The sequence below is a fragment of the Mustela nigripes genome, chromosome 9 (genome assembly GCF_022355385.1).
Source record: "Mustela nigripes isolate SB6536 chromosome 9, MUSNIG.SB6536, whole genome shotgun sequence".
Lineage (NCBI taxonomy): Eukaryota > Metazoa > Chordata > Mammalia > Carnivora > Mustelidae > Mustela > Mustela nigripes.
Genome location: NC_081565.1, coordinates 66,769,595 through 66,790,957, shown reverse-complemented (window position 1 = coordinate 66,790,957; position 21,363 = coordinate 66,769,595). Strand labels below are relative to the sequence as shown.

At 35.4% G+C, this 21,363-nt stretch overlaps 1 protein-coding gene across 4 annotated transcripts in view; it reads right to left on the bottom strand.

Moving 5' to 3' along the window:
• The window catches only part of AGTPBP1 (ATP/GTP binding carboxypeptidase 1), a 158,874-nt gene that overhangs the window by 66,757 nt on the left and 70,754 nt on the right, over positions 1-21,363 (bottom strand). For all 4 annotated transcript variants that reach the window (XM_059411753.1, XM_059411756.1, XM_059411754.1 and 1 more), the window contains 2 exons: positions 14,594-14,691; positions 9,399-9,515 (listed from right to left, as the gene is read on the bottom strand). In XM_059411753.1, the coding sequence (XP_059267736.1) occupies positions 9,399-9,515; positions 14,594-14,691 (215 nt within the window). The remainder of the gene's footprint in view (positions 1-9,398; positions 9,516-14,593; positions 14,692-21,363) is intronic.

The following is a 21,363-nucleotide window of genomic DNA, read 5'->3' as shown; positions in this document are numbered from 1 at the left end:
CCTGGGTGGCTCAGTGGGTTGGGCTGCTGCCTTCGGCTCGGGTCGTGGTCTCAGGGTCCTGGGATCGAGTCCCGCATCGGGCTCTCTGCTCCGCAGGGAGCCTGCTTCCCTCTCTCTCTGCCAGCCTCTCTACCTACCTGTGATCTCTCTCTGTCAAATAAATAAAATATTTAAAAAAAAAAAAAAAAGAGAGTCTTAACCATAGAGAACAAACTGAGGTTTACTGGAGGGAGGCGGGCATTAAGGAGGGCACTTGGGATGAGCACTGGGTGTTGTTATACATAAGTCATGAATCACTAAATTTTATGCATGAAGCCAATTTTACCCTAAATGTTAACTAGCTAGAATTTAAATAAAAATTCAAACTTGTGTGTGTGTGTGTGATTTCTTTTTTGTTGGGTTTTGGTTCTGTATTTCAGGGGTCAGGGGTAGCAAGATAGGCAGCACCATCTTGCACGTTATAGGATGTTTGGCAACATCCCCGGCCTCTCTCCTCTGTCCACTCTAGATGCCCATAGCATCCCCACCCATTTGTGATCACCAAAAATATCCCCAGATATTGTCAAACATGCCCTGGAGACAAGCCCAGTTGAGAACCACTGTTCTATTATCCTTCTGAGGACTGAGGACCAATTAAGAGTCTAGGCAAGTTGGTGAGAAGGGGTTGGATTCCAAATGCACAGTGAGCCAGAAGTGCCATGACACTGCAAAAGACCAGAGGCAGGACAGAAGGTACACATATGTGACAGAGGTGTCACATATGGCACCAAAGTGCTTGCCTGAATAAACGAAAAGCTTTAGTTTAGCTCTGAGAGGTTAAATGTGAGCTATTAAAGTAGGCAATTAGACATATAAGTTTAGAATGGAGAAGAAATATCCATCCAGAAGACAAATACTTGAGAGTCATTATCATACAGATATTATTCTGAACAATGAGAATGGAAATCATCATTGGAAAGAACTAAAGAGAAGAAAAAAAACTGAACACCGGGGCACTAAAATCAATCTACAGAGGTTGAAGAGATAAAGATAAAACCGAAAAGGAGACAGAGAAGGAAAAGTCAGTCTGGAAAGACAAATACCAGGAAAGAAAAATGTCCTAAAAGCCAAGTTTAAAAAAAAGGATGCTGCTGACAAATCAAGTAAGCTTCTCTCCTTTTAGATTTATATAAATATTTTTTTGTCTATATAAGACTCTATAAAAGAAATATACCGCAATTGACTTAACCTTTATTCCACAGTTGGGCATTAAGTCCTTTATACAACAGAGAAGGATTTAAACACATAAAGCATGTAAGTAAGTCCAAAATTATTACTATATTATTATTATTATTATTACTATAAAGAATTCTGTAATGAACATCCTTTTGCATAAAATTTTTCTTTCTTTAGCACGATTTCCTAAGCACAGACAAATTGTCCAAATACTCTCCAATAATACATATCTTAATATTTATTCTCACTCTGTATGAGGTTATCTATTCCAACTGATCTTCTTCCTTGCCAACATTAGCTACTATAGTTTTAAAACACTTCTTTAAAAGTGGTAGTTAAGAAGTATCATCTCCTGTCATTTAAATTTTAATTTCCCTATGAGAAAAGCAAAAAATTGTCTATTCATCTGTTAACTGGTTTAATTCTTCATAGATAACTTATTTGTTCCTGAAATATAGGGTTTTTCTTATTTTGTTGTATAAATTCCTCCATTAAAAAAATACAGACATACACACACACATAAACTAATCCTCTAACCCATTTTTTGCAAATATTTTTCTGTATTTGCACTTCTTTTAATTTTTTTAACTTTTTAAGAATCATTATGTCATGAAAATTATGAAACTTTTCCTTTGGGATTGATTCCTTAAATATCCACTGTATAAAAACCAGGAACTCAAAGATGATTCACTTCCAGCCCCTCTACCACATCTAATCCAAGGAGACAGTGGAGGCACAAAGGAGGTAGTAGGTAGGTGGCTGTGCATTACAGCTGTTGAAGAGGAAAACACTCTGTTGATTTATGAACACTGGCATTCAGAGAATAGTGCTGAATTAAGTGGCATCTAATATCTAGATGCCATTTTGATTCAAGAAGTTACTTCAGTATCAAAGTCGGTATGCAGCAGAGGAAGTTTCCCCATAAACAAACAAGAATGTAATATGAAAGCTGCATTTTTTAAAAAGAGTGTAAGCACATTCCATGTACATAAATTAATTTAAAATAATAAGTTGAGGCAAACAGTTAAGAGGTTTGATTTTTAGAACAGCAAGTTAACTGTAAATATTTTGATGTTAATCTGCTCATCTATGATCTGAGATCATGCTGAACTGAGAACAATTCAAAATACAATTTAATGCATTAGGGTAAAAAAGTGAAAATAGTAATTCTACCTACAATCTTCAGATCACCCTCGTAATATGTGTTATGAGCCCATTTTTCCTGAGAATGCCCTTATTCTGAAAAATTCTATAGTTAGAAGAGATTGTTCAGAAAAGATGGGCTGCCGTGTATATATGAAAGATAGTTTTTTAATAAAACAGACATTTATTTTGTATCAAAAATACCACTGCGCTTATCTTATACCATCTGTACACATGTGGTGATACTAATGCTGAACTGTAAAATTCAGGAATTAAAATGTGACCCTGTAATTCTTAAAAAAAAAAAAAAAAATCCTGTTGTAGGAAACCTGGTGAGTAAGGTATCACCCCTCAGAAACTCTTATAATTGCTGGGTAAGATATTAAAATATTTTAAGTACAACAAATGAATAAGACAGCAAAAACAAAGAGGAAATAGTAATGAAGATGGGATCCCAAAGTAGTAACTTCCACTTGGAAAATATTTGCTAAACCAGGTGACCTGGGGTTTAGGTTTTTCTATCTCAGAGTATAAAGAATAGGAGACTATCCCAGGACCTGCATAAGATGGGAAGTCTACCAAAAGGTCCTCCTCCCGTAAAGATGAAACCTCATAAAGAACGAAACCTTTGCTATAAATCCCCTAGAAATAGTCCCACCACAAAAGAAATAGTGAAGAAAACCAACAGTCTCAAACCTTAGCACTAAGAGGGTTAAAAAAAAAAAAAAGACTACTCATAAATTGGTACCAAAAGCCTAACATCACACACCACACAAACTGAAGCCTGAACTCACATTACTTGAGTATTCCAAAAACCCTCAAGGAGGAATGTAACTTATATGAGTGCTTGTCAAAGGAAATAACAAAAATGTCTGGTGTTTCCACATAAGCTCCACAAACAGAATTATAAAGAAAACAGAATTATAAAGAAAATCAGCTCACAGGGAGGAAAAAACAACAACAACTAAATGAAAAATTAAGCAAGTAGAAGAGAACTAACTAAAACAAACAGATGTAGAAAAAGACCTACAAGAATTTCAGACACTAAAACTATAAGACTAACTAAATGGCTATATGTAATATGTTGAAAAGTAATAAAAGACAAGAAACAAGAAGTTTAAGAGTGACTAAACAGATCTTTTATAAACCTTCAACACCAAAAGAGAAAACAAGTTTCAGTGCCCAATGGATGTTTATAATGACCAATCAGATAGAGCCAAAAATAAAATGACAGAACTGGCAGACTGTTTGAATGAATTCAGTTGAATGCAGCACAGAGAAAGAAAGGGAAAACATGATAAAGAGTTAAAAGAAACAGAAGAGAGTAAAAAAGTCTGGATTACCATCCGACTGGTAATGCCAAAAGAGAGAAGGAAAGAGAAAAAGGCACTCTCTGGAGAAGAGGTGGATTTTTCCAACCCCTAAGAGAAAACAACTCAGATTCTAAAAGACAGTGAATTCCAAACAAGATTTAAAAAAGAATACCCACCCTTAGTCAACACTACTGGGAAACTGTGGAGCAGGAAGCTAAAGAAATTATCCCAAAAGTCACCACAAACAATGTGTTATAAAGTGAAAACATACAATTCCCATACATACTACCCAACAATTTCACTCATAGTTATCCACCCAAGAGAAATGAAGGCAAATCTCCACCAAAAAAAAAAGCTTTTTACACAGATTCTGGTATCAATCTTATTCACAGTAGCCCCAAACTGCAACCATTCCAGTGTTCAGCAAGTGAATAGATGAAGAAATTATGGTACATCCATACAATGAAATACCACTCAGCAATCAGGAAAGAGATACTGATACATACAACATCAGTGAACCTCAAAACCCTAAGACAAGCACAGAGGCCTTACACAAGAGTACATTCACATAGGATCCTGGTTATGAGAAGTTCCAGAACAGGCAAAGTTAACCTATAGTAACAGAGAGTAGATCAGTAGTTACCTGGGCAGGAAGGGGGGTGGGGGAGACTGACCACACAGACACAGGGGCCCAGGGACACACCTGGAGTGACGGAAATAATTCTGTATCTTGGCTGGGTTGGTAGCTGCACAGTTGTACAAATTTGTCAAAACTCACTGAACTTAAATATGAATAATTTACTGCATGTAAATTATATTTCATTAAAGTTGATTTTTAGAAACCAGCCAGAGAAACCAACTTTCAAGAATGATTACAAAGTAAAGACAACTTTCAAACCAAGAGAGACACTAAAAGACATAATTCCAGTAGAAGGAAAGTAAGTCAGACTGAAAGACTGAGAAACAAGAAGTAAAAAACAAAAAGTAGTAAAAATGTCTGTAAATCATAACACTGAATGTAAAACACAAAGCAATACCATCATATAGATTTTTTTTAAAGCTAGCGTTAAAACATAAATTAAAAATATGTACATTGGTTTAGGAGGTGATTATACTTAAAGTATTCCAAGTTTCATTTTATCATTAAAAGAAGAAAGGTTCCGATTAACATCAGAATAGTAAAAATGTATGTTACAACACCAAGAGTAGCTAGAATTTCTGTATATATGTCAATATTCAAACTTATACTTCAAAGGAATAGTTTATTGTATGTAAATGTACACCTCAACAAAGTTGATTAAAAAAATGACAAGACCGTACAGCTTCCAAAAGGATAAGGGTTAAAAAGTGAAACAAAAAAAGAGTCAATCGAAATGAAGGCTAAAAAAAAGACAAAGATAACACAGGTGAAACAAATGAAAACACAAAATAAGATCTCATAAATATAAATCCAAATACAGTAATAATTCTATGTAAATGAACTAAATGCTCCAGTTAAATGAACTAAATGTTCCAAGACTCAGACTTGATTTTTTTAAATCCAACTATACACTGTTTAAAAAGATATACATCTAAGGATATCAAAAAGCTGAAAGTAAAAAGATCTTAAAAGATACCAGGCAAGGGGCACCTGAGTGGCTTGGTAGGCTGAGCAACTGACTCTTGACTTCAGTTCAGGTTGTGACCTCAAAGTTGTGGGACGGAGCCTGCACTGGACTATCAAGGCTGCTCAAGATTCTCTCCCTTGGCCTCTGCCCCTCCCCCTGAAGCATGTGCTCTCCTCTCTCAAAAGTAAAATAAAATAAAAATAAAAGACACCAGGTAAGTCATCAAAGTTAATTTAGCTATATTAATATTTTATTGAACATTTTTTGCCTTAAATTCTTAGAGATGAGCAACTTTACAGCATCAGCAACTTCGTAACCATTAAAATTTCATTTCAGGGATGCATGGGTGACTCAGATGGTTAAATGACCGACTGTTGGTTTTAGCTCAGGTCATCATCTTAAAGTCTTGGGACAGAGCCCTACGTTGCACTCTACGTTCAGCAGGAGTCTGCTTGGGATTCTCTCTCTCCCTCTCCCCCACCCCAACCTGCTCGCTTACTTGCTTGCTCTTCTCTCTCACTCTCTCTCTAAAATAATCTTTTAAAAAAAAAGTTCATTCCAGGAGGAGCAGAAATCAATTCACATTTATATGCAATAAATAAATAAACTCAAAAATACATAACAAAAACTGACCTACAAAAAGAAGGAGACACATTTGCAATCACAGTGAGAAATTTTTAACACATTTTTCACAGTAATTGATAGGGCTGGAATAAAAATCCAGGACAGAAAAAATCTTCTCAACATGATGACCAATCTTATCCCAATGGGAAAACATACCACTGTGCCTGACAGTTACAGAAGAGTTCTTTCCAAGGATGCAAAAATAGTAACAAAAGCTGATCAAATTCAATGCCATAAAATAAGCCTCAAAAATTTCAAAAGATTCTAATTATAAAGAATGTCCTCTTGGGGCACCTGGGTGGCTCAGTTGGTTAGGTCATGATCCCAAGATCCTGGGATCAAGCCCCACGTCGGGCTCTCTGCTCAGTGGGGAGTCTGCTTCTCCTTTTCCCTCTGCATGTACTCGCTTTTCCTCTCTTTCTTCCTAACTCTCTCTCTCAAATAAACAAAATCTTAAAAAAAAAAGTAGACGGTCCTTTTCCTGCTACAAATGCTAGAAGTCAGCAGAAAGATAAATACAAAATCGGAATTTTAAAAAGCTTACTTTGACATGACTAATGAATCAAAGAAAAATCATAATGAAAATAAAGTTTCAAAACAAAGATAATGAAAATACTAAATATCAAAATATGTGTGGGGCGCCTGGGTGGCTCAGTGGGTTAAGCCACTGCCTTCGGCTCAGGTCATGATCTCAGGGTCCTGGGATCGAGTCCCGCATCGGGCTCTCTGCTCAGCGGGGAGCCTGCTTCCCTCTCTCTCTCTCTCTCTCTCTGTCTGCCTCTCCATTACTTGTGATTTCTCTCTGTCAAATAAATAAATATAATCTTAAAAAAAAATATGTGTGATGTAGCTAAAACAGTAACTGGAGAGAAATTTATAACTTGAAAATATACATCCTGGAAAAGAAGACTGATAATTACTGGATACCTATCTTAAAAACTGGAGGAAGAAGGAGGGGGGCAGTGACCAAAAGCAGGAAAATCAAGAGATGGCACTCTAAGCCTACCGTTTAGATGCATGGGGATTTCAACTTCAAAAACATGCTAAAATTGATTCTAGGAAACAGCAAGTAGGAAGGGGATCCAGTTTTTCCTGATTAAACTGTAAAATTATGTGACTCTTTAAACTCTGTCCATACATATCTTAAATAAAAATTTAAAACCAAATTAAAAAGAGGAATAAAAGAAAAACAAAAGTCCACATGGTAACTGTCATCATGCTACCAAAGACATGAAAAAAGAGCTATGAAAATTCAGAATTTTGACACTGCCAATATTCTGCTATTAAGAAACAAAAGCAAATAAAACTGTAACCGTCACTATGAATAAATAATCACAGTTTTAAAAGCATGATAAGAGCCTTCAAAAAGTCTGTTGATAATTACTTTAACAATTCTATATTTTGTCTTCAAATGCATTCAATGTGCCTCCATCTGGCCACTGAGTAACTGCCTTAACACATCTGGAAAACAAGTGGATGGTGTACAGAAAACACATCAAGTAATTTTAAGCTCCAATGGTGGATACTGAAAATGACATGCAAATCCAAATGGAAAAAGTTGTAATTGAACTTAATTTCATTTAATGTTTAATATGTCATGATCTGCCAGTATTTGACAATATGATAGCTGAAAAAATCCTTTCAAATACTTATCTGGAACCAACCAATATTTTCAATTCTCAAAAATCTTTCACTTAATAATTTAACTGCTGCTTAGATATAGTTCCAACACACACTTCAAATAATAGAGACCAAAGCGTTTGAACAATGCATTCCTCTGAAACTGAAAAATGAGAAAGGTAGTCCAGTGCCAACACAACTACTTCAGAAATGATTTTCCAGTTATGTAAATAAAAGACAATGTGCTATTCCCCGTAACGTACGCTATAGAAATACAGCTGTTCTACATTAAACTTTATGGCAAAGTAGAGAGACACAGGAATAAATACATGTTATCTGAAATACTTGATGCAGGTTTTTTTGCTTAAACATAATAAAAAGAAGTGACTCACTTGGGGAGACTTTTCAGAGCACTTACACTCTGACTAGCCTGTCTTTACCATCTGACCTTGGCCAAGTCAGACCAAAAGTAGGAACCTGCTCTCTTCAGCAACCAAACTAAAGGACAAGCTGGCCCAGCAGGAAAACATCAAGGGTAGCCTGTTCCAGGTGATGTATTAACAGGCAGACCTACAAGAACTCACCATCACAACCTACAAGAAAGAAGTGGCCTGCGAAAGAATGAGAATCAAAATCCCAGCCTTGACACCCATTAAAAAAATTTTCTTTACTCTCACATCAAAACTCTTACCATTTTTATTCATGTTATATAGTTCTTATACACACAGAGAGAAGAAAGTAGGTGACTTCTTCACATAATAATCAATCCCTTCCCCAAATTCCTTCCATATATATATATATATATACACACACACACACACATATATATGTATATATATATACATACACACACTCACAATACATATATATAATACACACAGCATACAAAATGTGTTCATCAACTGCTTACATTATTGGTAAGAATTTCAGTCAACAGTAGGCTTTAAGTAAGTTTTGGGGGAGTCCAAACTTATACATGCATTTTTTTACTTTATTGGGAGGTTGGCACCCCTAACCTCCATGTTTTTCAATGGTCAACTATACTTCCTTTTTTTATTTTTCACATATAACCTTACAATGAAGTCTTTTTCTTTAAGCAACTAGGAATTAAATGCATGGATCTGGGAGGCATGAGGACCTGTAGTAAGAGCTGAATAAATCTGAGATTATCTGGTCCAAATGCTTTATTTTACAGGTTAAGATCCTAGACAATTTCAGGGACTTATTCAGGGACCCACCATAAGGGAGCAGCTGAATGAGAGTAAGAAACTCTATCTACTAATTCCCATCAATTCAATCTGGTTTACTTGCTGCATAACCCACGCTACGTAAGTACACTCCAGAAAATAAATGAGGGTAAGAAATGTTAACAAGGAGTCAGTCTCCCTATGAACCAACTCAGATATAAAGACTTCGGGCCGTCCTCCCCTGGCCCCACAGTCCTCGCTTATATGGTGATTGTCAGGGAAAAACAAGCCAACCAGCAGAGACTCCTGTTTTAATTCAGCACTTGCTCAGCTTCTACCTCCCCCTTCAGCTGGACGGAACTGACAGACGACTTCAACTTAAGACTTTAAAATGCCATTTTAAAGATTTCTTTTTTTAAATAAAAAACTATGCTAATTAAAGCAATGAGCCAAAGTGATGATAAAATGCAAAAGCTAGTCCAAAAACTTAATAAGCTAGTCCCTTCATTTTACAGATAAGCAGTTTGCAGCTCAGAATGCTAAAGTAACTGCCCAATGACACCCAAAATACTTTCATATTAGAAATAAAATCCAGACGGAAAACAGTGATTATAGGCCTAAGGAAGGGGAAAAAAAAAAAAAACTGTTTCTTAAAATCAATTAAGATGCTGTATTTTCTATATTTATACCTGAAAATCATCAACAAGCTCAGGGAAAAGGTGTTCATACATTTTAAGTTCTTCTATCGTTCGTCCGGGTTCCTGCTGGGGTTTTAGTTTGTTAATATCCGTTTCAATATCATCATTCTGAAATAATAGAAACGTAACCAGTTAAGAAAATGTAACCAGTTAAGAAAAATACATTCCAGATTAAAGTTTTCCAAATTATTAATTGCATGTAGAGAATAATCACTGAATAAAGGTTGTACTAATTTCACAGTAAGTTGAAATCTGCTTGTATTGGACCACCGTTGTGTTGTTGCTGTTTTGGTTACTGCACTGTATTTTGTTTTTCTCAGAGTTTATTCTAATAGAACACAGTATTTGGGCTCCTCAAGATAGAAAACCTAATGTCAAGATACAGACTAAAGGATGCTCCCCTCAATCTCCTCAGTTGCCATATTTTTACTCCTATTAAAGGTCAGTTAAACTTAAGAAAATTAATTTAAAAATATAAATATATGATGGTGGTGGCAATAATCAAAATAACTAACATTTACTGAGCACTGAAAATGTGAGAAGCACTATGCTAAGGATTTTACATAATTTAAACTGCAGAAGAACACTATCAAGTAGATAGTATCAACACTTCCATTTCACTGAAGAGGAAACTGAGGTAGAGGTTAAGGGGCTTGCTCAAAATTACACAGTGCGCAAAGAGCCAGGATATAAAACTAATCACTTATTTCAAAGCATACTCTGTTAGTCAATGCACTGCTTCAAGAAAACCAATGATTACCCTGTACTCTCGTATTCCATGTTCAACAAAGTTCCCCTAGAAAAGTTCAATGTCACCACACAGTTATGTTTTTCAGGGTGGATGGGGAAGGGCGGGTGGGGAGGCAGTATGTAGAAAATTGAAATACAGCCAGAAATTATTTCCATGCTCCTTTAGGAAGGAAGAGGGTAAATTTAAAAGGGAGATATGACCTCAGAAAAACAGGACATGTATCTGGGATTAATTCGATCTGTTATCTACTCGAAGACCTAATATACACTGTGCCAGAAAGACAAGTGTCAGTCTACCTACCATCCAAGCTATTCTCTATGACTTTCAACAAATCTGACTTCACATAAATACAAACCCACCATTATCTTCATTGCTAATGAGAGATATAAGACCACTTACTAATTTTCAATGGGTTTAATTTTATAATTATCTTAATATCAGAGTAAACCTACTTTTAGCCTTAAATCTGTTCTACCATGCTTCAATCCTTATAATGCTTTATATACATGTATCAGACTAAAAGTATATATTTCATATTACCAATTAATTTAAAAGGAAAAATGTACTTTATGTTACTCATATTTCATATTCAGGAGGTTAGCTATTATTTGTATAACCAATAAAAATTTTCTCCCTTGCCATAAATAATAAACACTGGTTGTATTTGAAGTGTATCACGTTAGTTTATAATTAATTATTGTATAGTTACTAGGACATGAATATGTAATTTCACAGATCTTTAAATTATGCACCGATGAACCAAAATATATAACTTCCTTGACTGGCATGTAATAAAGTAGACAATGCTTCAAAATAACAAAAAGTTTACAAAAGTATTCTTTCTCTAAACAGACTAGAATTCAACATTCAATACTACTTTAAATACAACATCCAATACAACATTTCAACACTACTTTGTGAAAACAGAGCCTTACATATGTGCTCTCTACTTCCAAAAAAATTAATTTATCTGTAAAACAGGCACTGTGAAATAAAAATTACACTTTTGAGAAGTCAACAGCAGGAAATTTTGTGTTTTGGTTTAGGGGAAAACAAAGATGAAGAGCTACTGACAGCCTTAGGGGATAAAAAACCCAACCACCTCTCATCACTCCTTAAAGCTCTTCTAAAGTAAAGGAAGGGAAAAGAATGCATGTAAGTTTATAAACTGACAAGTGCTGGCTACTGGAGATGAGTTTTCTAAATCTCCAAGTTTCTATAAATGCTACAAGCAGAAAAATCTGGGATAAAGAGAATGGAATCACTATGGTGAGGGAAAAACAGTCTCTAAAGCTACAAACACAATCAAACACAAACAAATATTAAACCTGTATGTAGCACCTAACACAGGAAATAACTAACAAGATTTAGATAAAAAGGAAAAATTAAGTCCAAATGTAACCGCCAATAACAGTAAGCCAAACTGTGGTCAAGAAGAAAAGATAATACAGCTCAATAGTCTCAAAGAGCCAACAATTCTGTAGTCCTTTAATTAATAAATAAATGAATGAATGAATGAATGAGTGAATAAATAAATAAATAAATAAATAAATAAATAAATAAAACAATAACATTTTGGCTGGGGCACCTAGGTGGCTCAATGGGTTAAGCATCTGCCTTTGGCTCAGGTCTTGATCCCAGAATCCCAGGATCAAATCTCAGGTTGGGCTCCCGGCTTGGCGGGGAGTCTGCATCTCCCTCTACCTCTCTCTCTCTGTCAAATAAATAAATAGAATCTTTAAAAAAAAAAAAAAAATAGATTTTGGTATGGTATGGTGGTAGAGAGAGCTGACATTCACATCAGACTGCTTAATCTAAATCCTGGCGCCACATCTTTAAGCTACATTAATAATCCTTCTGTGCTTCCTTCTTCTAATTATTAGCCCTGTAAAGCAGAGGTAATAATATCATGTACCTATAGGATAGACGTGAGGCTTTAATAGTTATTATAGGTAAAGAGCAGGGACTAGCATAGACGGTAAATTCAAAAGATCTAATTAGACTTATTGTGGTGAACATTTCATAATGTCAAATCACTGCTGTATACCTCAAACTAATAAAATACTTTATGCCAACTGTACTTCAGTTAAAAAAAAAAAAAAGAGCATGGGCCCCTGGGTGGCTCAGTCAGTTAGACATCTGCCTTTGGCTCAGGTCATGATCTCGGGGTCCTGGGATTGAGCCCCGCATTGGGCTCCCTGCTGAGCAGGGAGTCTGCTTCTCTCTCTCCCTCTGCTGTTCCCTCTGCTTGTGCTCTCTCTCTCTAATAAATTTTTAAAAATAATATAAATTAATTACTTTTAGAAAAGGGCATGGACTAGAATAGGATTAGATGTTGAGTAAATTCAATATATTATTTTTTCTCATTATTATAACTGGTGTGTTAAGATAAAGTGGGAGAGAATGTAAGAAATCACGGCTACTCCAGTGAACAATACAGCTAACAACTATATTTTTCAAAGATATGAATGTCACAAAAGAAAAAAAAAGGAAAATATTCTAAATTAAGGGAGACTTAAAGGACAAAATAATTAAACATAGTACCTGATGGTAGTTCCTATTCTAAAGAGATGGGGAAAAAAATCTCATGATGGACATTTATTATATAGTGGAATATGGATGACAGATTAGCTAAAAATGTTGTATCACTATAAATTTATTAAGTTGATAATGGCATTATGTTTACATAAGAGGGTACCACTATTCTTAGGAAATATTCACTGACATATTTAGGGGTAAAGGGCCATGATACATAATATATGTAACTTACCCTCATATGATTTTTAAAAATTTTTTAAGTATGTATTCATGCATACACACTGACAATTTCCAAGCAGCAAAATTAGAATCATTATTATAGTTCCCATTGAGTTCTATTTCCCCATCAATCTCTGTCTTTACATCTGTAGTGATCGCAACACAGATATTTTTAATGAGGATCCTGAGGCATAAAGAATAAATTATACTAGGGTTGCTGGGTGGCTCAGTTGGCTAAGCGACTGCCTTAGGCTCAGGTCATAATCCTGGAGTCCCAAGATCGAGTCCCACATCAGGCCCCCTGCTCAGCAAGGAGTCTCCTTCTCCCTCTGACCCTCCCCTTCTCATGCTCTTTCTCTCTCTCTCTCTGTCTCTCTCTCTGTCTCTCTTATTCTGTCTCTCTCTCAAATAAATAAAACCTTTTAAAAAAAGAATAAATTATACTCAATATACTATGTTTTTAATAACAAGGAAACATACAGAAGAGAAAGGTTTCAAAATACAATATATTAAAGTATAAACTTAGTATCAACCTGAAATTTTACTAAACCTAAACACTCAGTTCCCAAAGAATCCAAACAGGTGATTTTTAATATAGCTCCTATTATCTAAAGAATACTTTACATGATAGAATTTAAATTCTCATAGCTTGGATCGCATAGTTCTTTCACTTATATCAGGTCCAGAACCACAATCACAGAGTTAACCCAGATTTTTTTCCCTTGAAAATCAGAGCCTGTGCTGTTTCTCTTCTTTCTACCTTCTTGAGGCAAGGCTACAGATTATTATGCTGCCTAGACTGGCTAATGAGACAATTCTGCCAAAGCTTGCCTTGGTGATTGCATTTAGTGATAATGAAACTAGAACTACATCTACTATCAAAATGAATTATCTCCATCCAGTATCTTAGACTGTCTCCAGAGAGGGTTAATATTCAGTGTATCCAATTCTGATATAGAATTTCAAGAGAAAAATGGCCAAGCAGGCAAGGGTCAAATGAATCCCTCCCACGCCACCAAAACAGACTAAGCTAAACAGCTGAAAACTGAAGGAGTTAAGCAGGCATTTCTCCACAGATACCAAAATGACCCCCTGACACTAAATTAAGCAAATATCTCTACACTTCCAGAAGTGCCATAAAATTCTAAAATCTCTCCTGCCTCTTTACTTAACATCACATTTATATCATGACAATAATTTTTTTTATCTTGTCTCAATTCAATAAACACTTTTGCCCATTTCTTCTCCAATTAACTGAAACATAAGAATCATTATATAAACACTAATTCTTACCAAAAAGCCAGCAGTTACAGATTATTTTCCTACTATTTTTATATCCCCAAAAGATTGCTAAAAGAGGCACAGATTGCCACTTAGAGTCTCAAACCACTTTTCTTCAAGTTCAGATTTCCTCAGACTTTGAAACCTAAGTCAGATGGGCTACCTGAGGTTGTCCTGGTCAAGAAGAGTGAAAATAAGTTATTTTAAGAACCTTTTCAGACCAATGCATTCAAAGCAACATTATTTTCCCTTTCCTTAGTGTACACAGTCATCACAATAAAAAGATGTGGACAAAACCAATTAATTTACCATTAAGCTACACCTATTTCCCCAATCTTTATTTTACAACTGCATATCCAATTTATGAAGTAGACAGAAGATAGAGATTTATACCAACCTTAAAATTCTGATCTACGTCATCTTCATTTTCAGTTTCATTTTCAGCTTCTAAGTCAATATCATCATTGTCGTCACTTTCATCTACTACGTCATCCACTGTGACACAAAACATGCTATAAGTAGGTCAGAGGTAAGCATTCTACAACATGCACATCAGAAGGAAAGATGCTATTTACATACAACATTGGTATTTCAATCACCAAAGGAAAAGTAAATGAAATTCATTATTAAAAATGTCCCTAGGGGCACCTGGGTGGCTCAGTGGGTTAGGCCTCTGCCTTTGGCTCAGATCATGATCTCAGGTCCTGGCATCAAGCCCCACATCGGGCGCTCTGCTCAGCGGGGAGCCTGCTTCCCCCTCTTTGCCTGCTGCTCTGCCTACTTGTGATCTCTTTCTCTCTCAAATAAAAAAAATCTTTTTAAAAAAAAATGTCTCTAAGGCTGTCCTAGGTGTTGAAAAACCTATGAGATATTAAAATTTGGAAAAAGCACAGTAGAAATACATGGGTATTCTTACTGATGTTCTCAGTTTTTAAAAATGAATGTCTTCTTTTGCAACAGACTGAATCAAACTGCTTATTTCCTCTACATGATAAATTTCAAGAACTGATTTTACTCCTTTAACAACTGATTACCCATTTATTTGTTTCAATGGCAACCGTGTACCATGAATGCAGTGTTGTGCACTGGGAATTCTTTAAATACATGTAAATACAGTCCGTACCCTCCAGGGGTTCATGAGGTTAAAAAGCAGAAAAGACTAAAGTACAATACAAAAGTGTATGTTAGTGAAGGCAATGTTTGGGAAAACAAAGGATGGAATAACTAACTGCAAGGTTACGTGATCACTCCACAAAACAGGTAGTAATTAAGCAGTAACCTGAAGAAAACAGAGCAGCTTTGAAGGCCAAAATAAGGGTAGGTAAGCGTGGCTTTTAAGAAGAAAAAAAGAATTGAGTTGATATCCTTGAAAAAAGGCAAGTGTAACTAAATGTGTATAATTGGGAAAGTACTAAAAAAGGCGAATAAGAATGAGAAAACAAAGGGGCCAAGTAGATTACACTTCTAACCTACTATGGAAGACAAGCAGTGAGAATTTTCAAGAGGAGAATGGCTTAACTCAACTTAACATTGCTCAAAAGATCACTCTGGCAAGCGTGAGAGAGGGAGCACATGCATGGAAGGGGACCAATTAACAGGAGACAGTAACTGAACCAGTACAGCAGGAATGGGGATGAAGAAGGAATATGCATTAGAGAAAAACTCAGGGCACAGAATGTAAAGGTCCATGAGGACCACGGCTGTGGGGGAGACAATGCAAGACGAGTGCACGAGTACTCAGGTAAGTAACTGAGTGCTTTAAAACAAAGGAGAGAATATTTTAAAAGGACATTTTTCTAAACTATTTGACTTTTGTTATTTGAAGAAATAACAAATATTAACCGTATATATTAAGGTGTACAAATGTGATGATCTGATACAAATACACATGGTAAAACGATTACCAAGATGAAGATAATTAACACATCCATCACCTCACATAATTAACATTGTTACTGTGTGTGTGTGTGCGTGCACGTGCAAGAGCTCCTCTGGGAAATGTCCAAATATGCAATATCATATGACTGTAGTTACAGTCACCATGCTTGCTGTACATTAGATCCTCAGAACTTAATCTTCTTAGACTGAAAATCTGTACCCTTTGATCCCAGCACCCCATTTACCACACTCCTGACCCCTGGAATCCAACATTCTATTCTCTATTTCTACGAAATCTTGTTTTTTTGTTTGTTTTTAAAGATTCTGCATGTAAGTGATACCATACAGTATTTGCCTTTCTGTCTGGCATATTCCACTGCCCTCCAGGTTCATCCATGTTGCTGCAAATGGCAAGATTTCCTTCCTTTATATTATCTGAATAATATTCATATCCTTTATCCATTTATCCATCAAAGGACATTACGGTTATTTCCAAACCTTGGTTAGTTGTACAGAATATCACAGGGAAGATGGGTGTACAGATCTGTCTTTAAGATAATGATTTTAATTCCCTTGGATATATATGCAGGAGGACCGCTAGATCATAGGTAGTTCTATTTTTAATTTTTTTGAGGAACCTCCATGCTGTTTTCCAGATTAGCTGTACCATTTTACATCCCCACCAACAGTATTAAAGAGTTCATTTTCTTTAGAACCTAGCAAATAGTTCCTATGTCTTGTCTTGGGTAGCAACTATTCTAACAGGTGTGAAGTGATACCTTACTGTGGTTTTTATTTCCATTTCCCTGATGATTAATGATGCTGAGCACTTCTTCATGCACTATTGGCCATTTGTAGGTCTTCTTTGGGAAAATATTTATTCAGGTCTGCCGAATTTTTAATTGAATTACTTGCTTTTATACTCTTCAGCTGAGCCCATAAATATATATATATATATAGGCACACATACGTGTGTGTGTGTGTGTGTGTGTGTATTAGACAGTAGCCCATTCCCAGATAAATGTTTTGCAATATCTTCTTCCATTCTGTAGGGCAATAAATTGAAATTGCTGTTTCAATTTATTTGTTTCCTGGGCTGTGCAGAATCTCTTTGGTTTGTAATAGCTCTACTTGTTTATTTCAGCTTCCACTTGTGCTTTTGGTATCTTATTCAAGAAATCATTGTCAAAAATAATCCCCAAGTTTTCTTCCAGGAGTCTTACAGTTTCAGGTCTTATACTTATGTTTTGATCCATTTCAAGGTAATTTTTTGTGAATAATATAAGACAGGGATCCAATTTCATTCTTTTGCATGTGGATATCTAGCTTTCCTGATACAATTTATTGAAAACAATGTCCTTTCCCTACTGTGTATTCTTAGTGCCTTTAATCAAAAATTAGCTGACCACATATTCATGGGTTTGTCTGGGCTCTCTATTCCATTCCACTATAGGTCTATGTACCTGCTTTGAGTACCATACTGTTTGGTTACTATGACTTTGTAATGGTTTGAAATCCAGAACTGTGATGTCTAGCTTTGTTCTTCTTTCCCAGGATTTCTCTGGCTACTGGGGGTCTTTTGTAATTTCATTAATTTGAACATAGTTTTTTCTATTTCTGTCAAAACTGCCATTACAATTTCAAAGGGATTACTTTAAATCTATAGACCACTTTGGGCAATATGGGCATTTTCACAACATTAATTCTTCCAATCCAAAAACAGAGGGTATCTTTCCCATTTATTTGTGTCCTCTTCAATCTCTTTCATCAATGTTTTATAGTTTTCAATGTACAGGTCTTCAGCTCCTTGGTAAATTTATTCCTATTTTGTTTTTAATGTTATTTATACATAGGGTTACTAAATTTCTCTTTCAGATATTTTACTGTAATTGTATAGAAACACAACTGATGTTTATATATTTGATTTTATATCCTGCAACTTTACCGAACTTGTTTATTAGCTCTAACAGTATTTTGGTAGAGATTTTAAGGTTTCGTATATATAAGATCATGTCATCTGCCAACAGATGATTTTATTTCTTCCTTTCTGATTTGGATGCCTTTTATTTCTTTTCCCAGCCTAATTATTATAGCTAGAATATCTAGTACTGTGTTGAATAGAAATGGTAAGAGAGGAAAACTCTGTCTTCTTCCTGATCTTATGCAAAAAGCTTCTAACTTTATATCAATGAGCACAATGTTAGCTACGGATTTATCATATACGGTCTTTATTATGATGAAGAACATTCCTTCTGTACATAATTTGTTTAGAATTTTTATCATAAAAGGATTTTGAATTTTGTCAAATGTTTTTTCTGCATCTATCAAGATGATCATATGACCCCTCATCCTTCGTTGTTAATGTGGTTTATCACATTTTGATTTGTTGATGTTGAAATGTCCTCGTATCCCAAGACTATTTCCACTTGATAATGGTATATTATCCTTTTAATTTGTTACTAAAATCAGTTTGTTGTTACTTTGCTATGGATTTCTGTATCTAGGTTTGCCAGATATTATGGTCTGTGTAGAGTGCTAATAACATGGACTCCATCTCTGGCCGTCCATCTTGTTCATGTCCAAGCAGCGATCTCCCTTGGGGCCCAGTTATGCCCTGGCCATAAAGCATGAAGGCCTATTCTGATCTTCCTTAAAGCGGTGCACAGATGACACCACTTTGGATACCAAGGAGAGATCCTCTGGCGCATATATAGATAGCACCACTTGAGATAATTACTCTTTCATTTCACAACAACTGCCCCTTGCTCCATAAAAGCTGTGAATTAAGGTCTGAACTGGGCAAGAACAGCTGTATAGCAGCACCTGGATTGCCTGACCTTGTCAATAAGTTACCCTGAAAAAATTTTTCCCAAAGGAAAAAAAATACATAATTTTATAGAGAATTTCAAAGTGTTTGTAGTCTTTGAAGTCTATTCATGGATTCCTATGGCTCAATAGATCCCGGGCTACAGATCTCGGTTTCGGACATACTTTTACATTTTAAAATGCATATATGAACCACTATTCCTATAATTCTTTTACAAATGCAAAAATAGTGTAATATTCCTAAGAACAAGAACTCTATCAATATAAGTAATATAAATTATATATAATATAAAAAATAAAAATTTTAGTTTATGTAAAAACCCCAGTTTGTTATAGCTGTGTATTATGTATCCTTGGCCAAGAGTTGGTTGATGTATTTCAAAATAGTATTACAATTATTTAGTATTAGATAATTAACAATTTGTACTGTTTAATACAATGATTCTGCTACCATATTGTCTCTATTCTTGTCATCCTAATTCATCATTGGCCAGACAAGTAATATTTCATGTTATTACTTCAGAAAGGGTACCTGGGTATTCTACTCCCATACCCTTACAGGCCTAAGAATATGTCACCTTCACATATGGATGGCAACGCAAGTGTTCAGAAATCTAGAATCCGGACTCTTTCCTCCAAACCTCTGTTAGATGCTGCTTCACTATCTTTTGGCATTTAACGTTCTAGAGAATAAGTCTTGAGGTTAGGTCAATTCCTTCAATAATAAATGTTAAGTGTACACTAACTGTGTACAATGAAGGATTAAAAAAAACAGTTCTATCCTCACAGAACTTATATTCTAGCTGAGGAAGGTAAAAAATAACGAAAACTTTGAGAAATGTAATGAAGTCTGATATATGAAAAAGTAACAGTGAACAGAAAGAGGATATTTTCCTTGTGTCTACACAGTTGCTGTCAAAACCTTCCTCTCACATCTTAACCATGAAGTCTTGACCATCAGTGTAAATCTCCCTTTCTAATTTAGTGAACCATTAATCTGAAATGAGACAGGAAAGTAGCCCTCAGAAAAATATTATCTCTCTGTCATTTATTCCCTCATGTTTGGTGAATTCACTGCACTAGAAGAAGTCAGCTTCCTCTACCTATGTGATTATTCTGTACACTGAATAAAGAACACTATAGGAAGATCCTATATCCTATCTCCCTCCTGTATTATCACCAGCTGTATCATATAGAACTCTCGCTGGCTTTCTACCAGTTACAACCACCGCTTAAACCCCCATAATCCTACACTGAGATACAGGAGAGAAAGGGACTCCCAACTGCTCCCTGACTGTCCACCCGACTTAGGTGTTACTGGTGCCTCAACCTGGAGACATACATAACTGCATTCAAGAAGGGAGAGCAGAGAACTGGTGCCCTTCAATACATCCATACCTCCACCATGTACGGTGCATGTTCTACGTGTGGTTCATGAGAATGTTTCTTTTACCTTGTTCTCACTTCTGGTACAGACTTTCCCCTATTCTTAACGTCTGTGGGTAATTTTATATCAATCGGAAAGAGAAACTAGACCACAGTTTTCACTTCACTATCTTACTCAAGTTTCAGACTGAGTTGTAGACTTTTAAAACCCTTTAAAGAAGTTTCTGAATAATCCATTTTGGTATTTTACATAGACTAAAGCTGTACTTTAATAATAAAATATTTTTAAAATAAAATCATAACAGTGTACTCTGTGATATATACTACTAATAAATCTGTATCAAGGATAATAAAACTAATTATAATTACCTGAAAATTCTCTTACATCACTTATTTCAAGTAATTACTTTTAAAGACAAATATAAAAAACTTTCCATTTTTCTTGCAAAATATTTATCAACTGATGAGAAAATACTTTAGAAATTGTAATAATAGTCTAGACTATATTCTCTTCCATTTAACTAGATCTTACCTCCCAAAATTCTACTTTTCCCCATACTAAAATTTCAACTCTTTCTTCTTTTACTATGTTCCCAATATTGTACTGAAATGGCAAACAGCCAACTTCTGATAATTTCATTATTTTTATTTAGGTAAGTCACATGCAAGTTTTGTTAAGCATAAACCATAATATTTTGGTTTCCTGTGTTGTTAATTTTTGCCATTCTACTGGCATAAGGTGATATCTCATTGTGGTTTTGATTTGTATTTTTCTGATGGCTAGTGATGTTGAACATTTTTTCATGTGTCTGTTAGCCATTTGTATGTTTTCTTTGGAGAGGTATCTGAACCTTCTTACACTGTTAGTGAGAATGCAAGGTAGTACAGCCACTCTGGAAAATAGTATGGAGGTTCCCCAAGACACTACTAGGGATTTACCCCAAAGATACAGACATAGTGAAAAGAAGGCATAGTGGCACATGCAGCCCAATGTTCATAGCAGCAATGTCCACGACAGACAAACTTTGGAAGGAGCCAAGATGTCCTTCAACAGATGAATGGATAAAGAAGATGTGG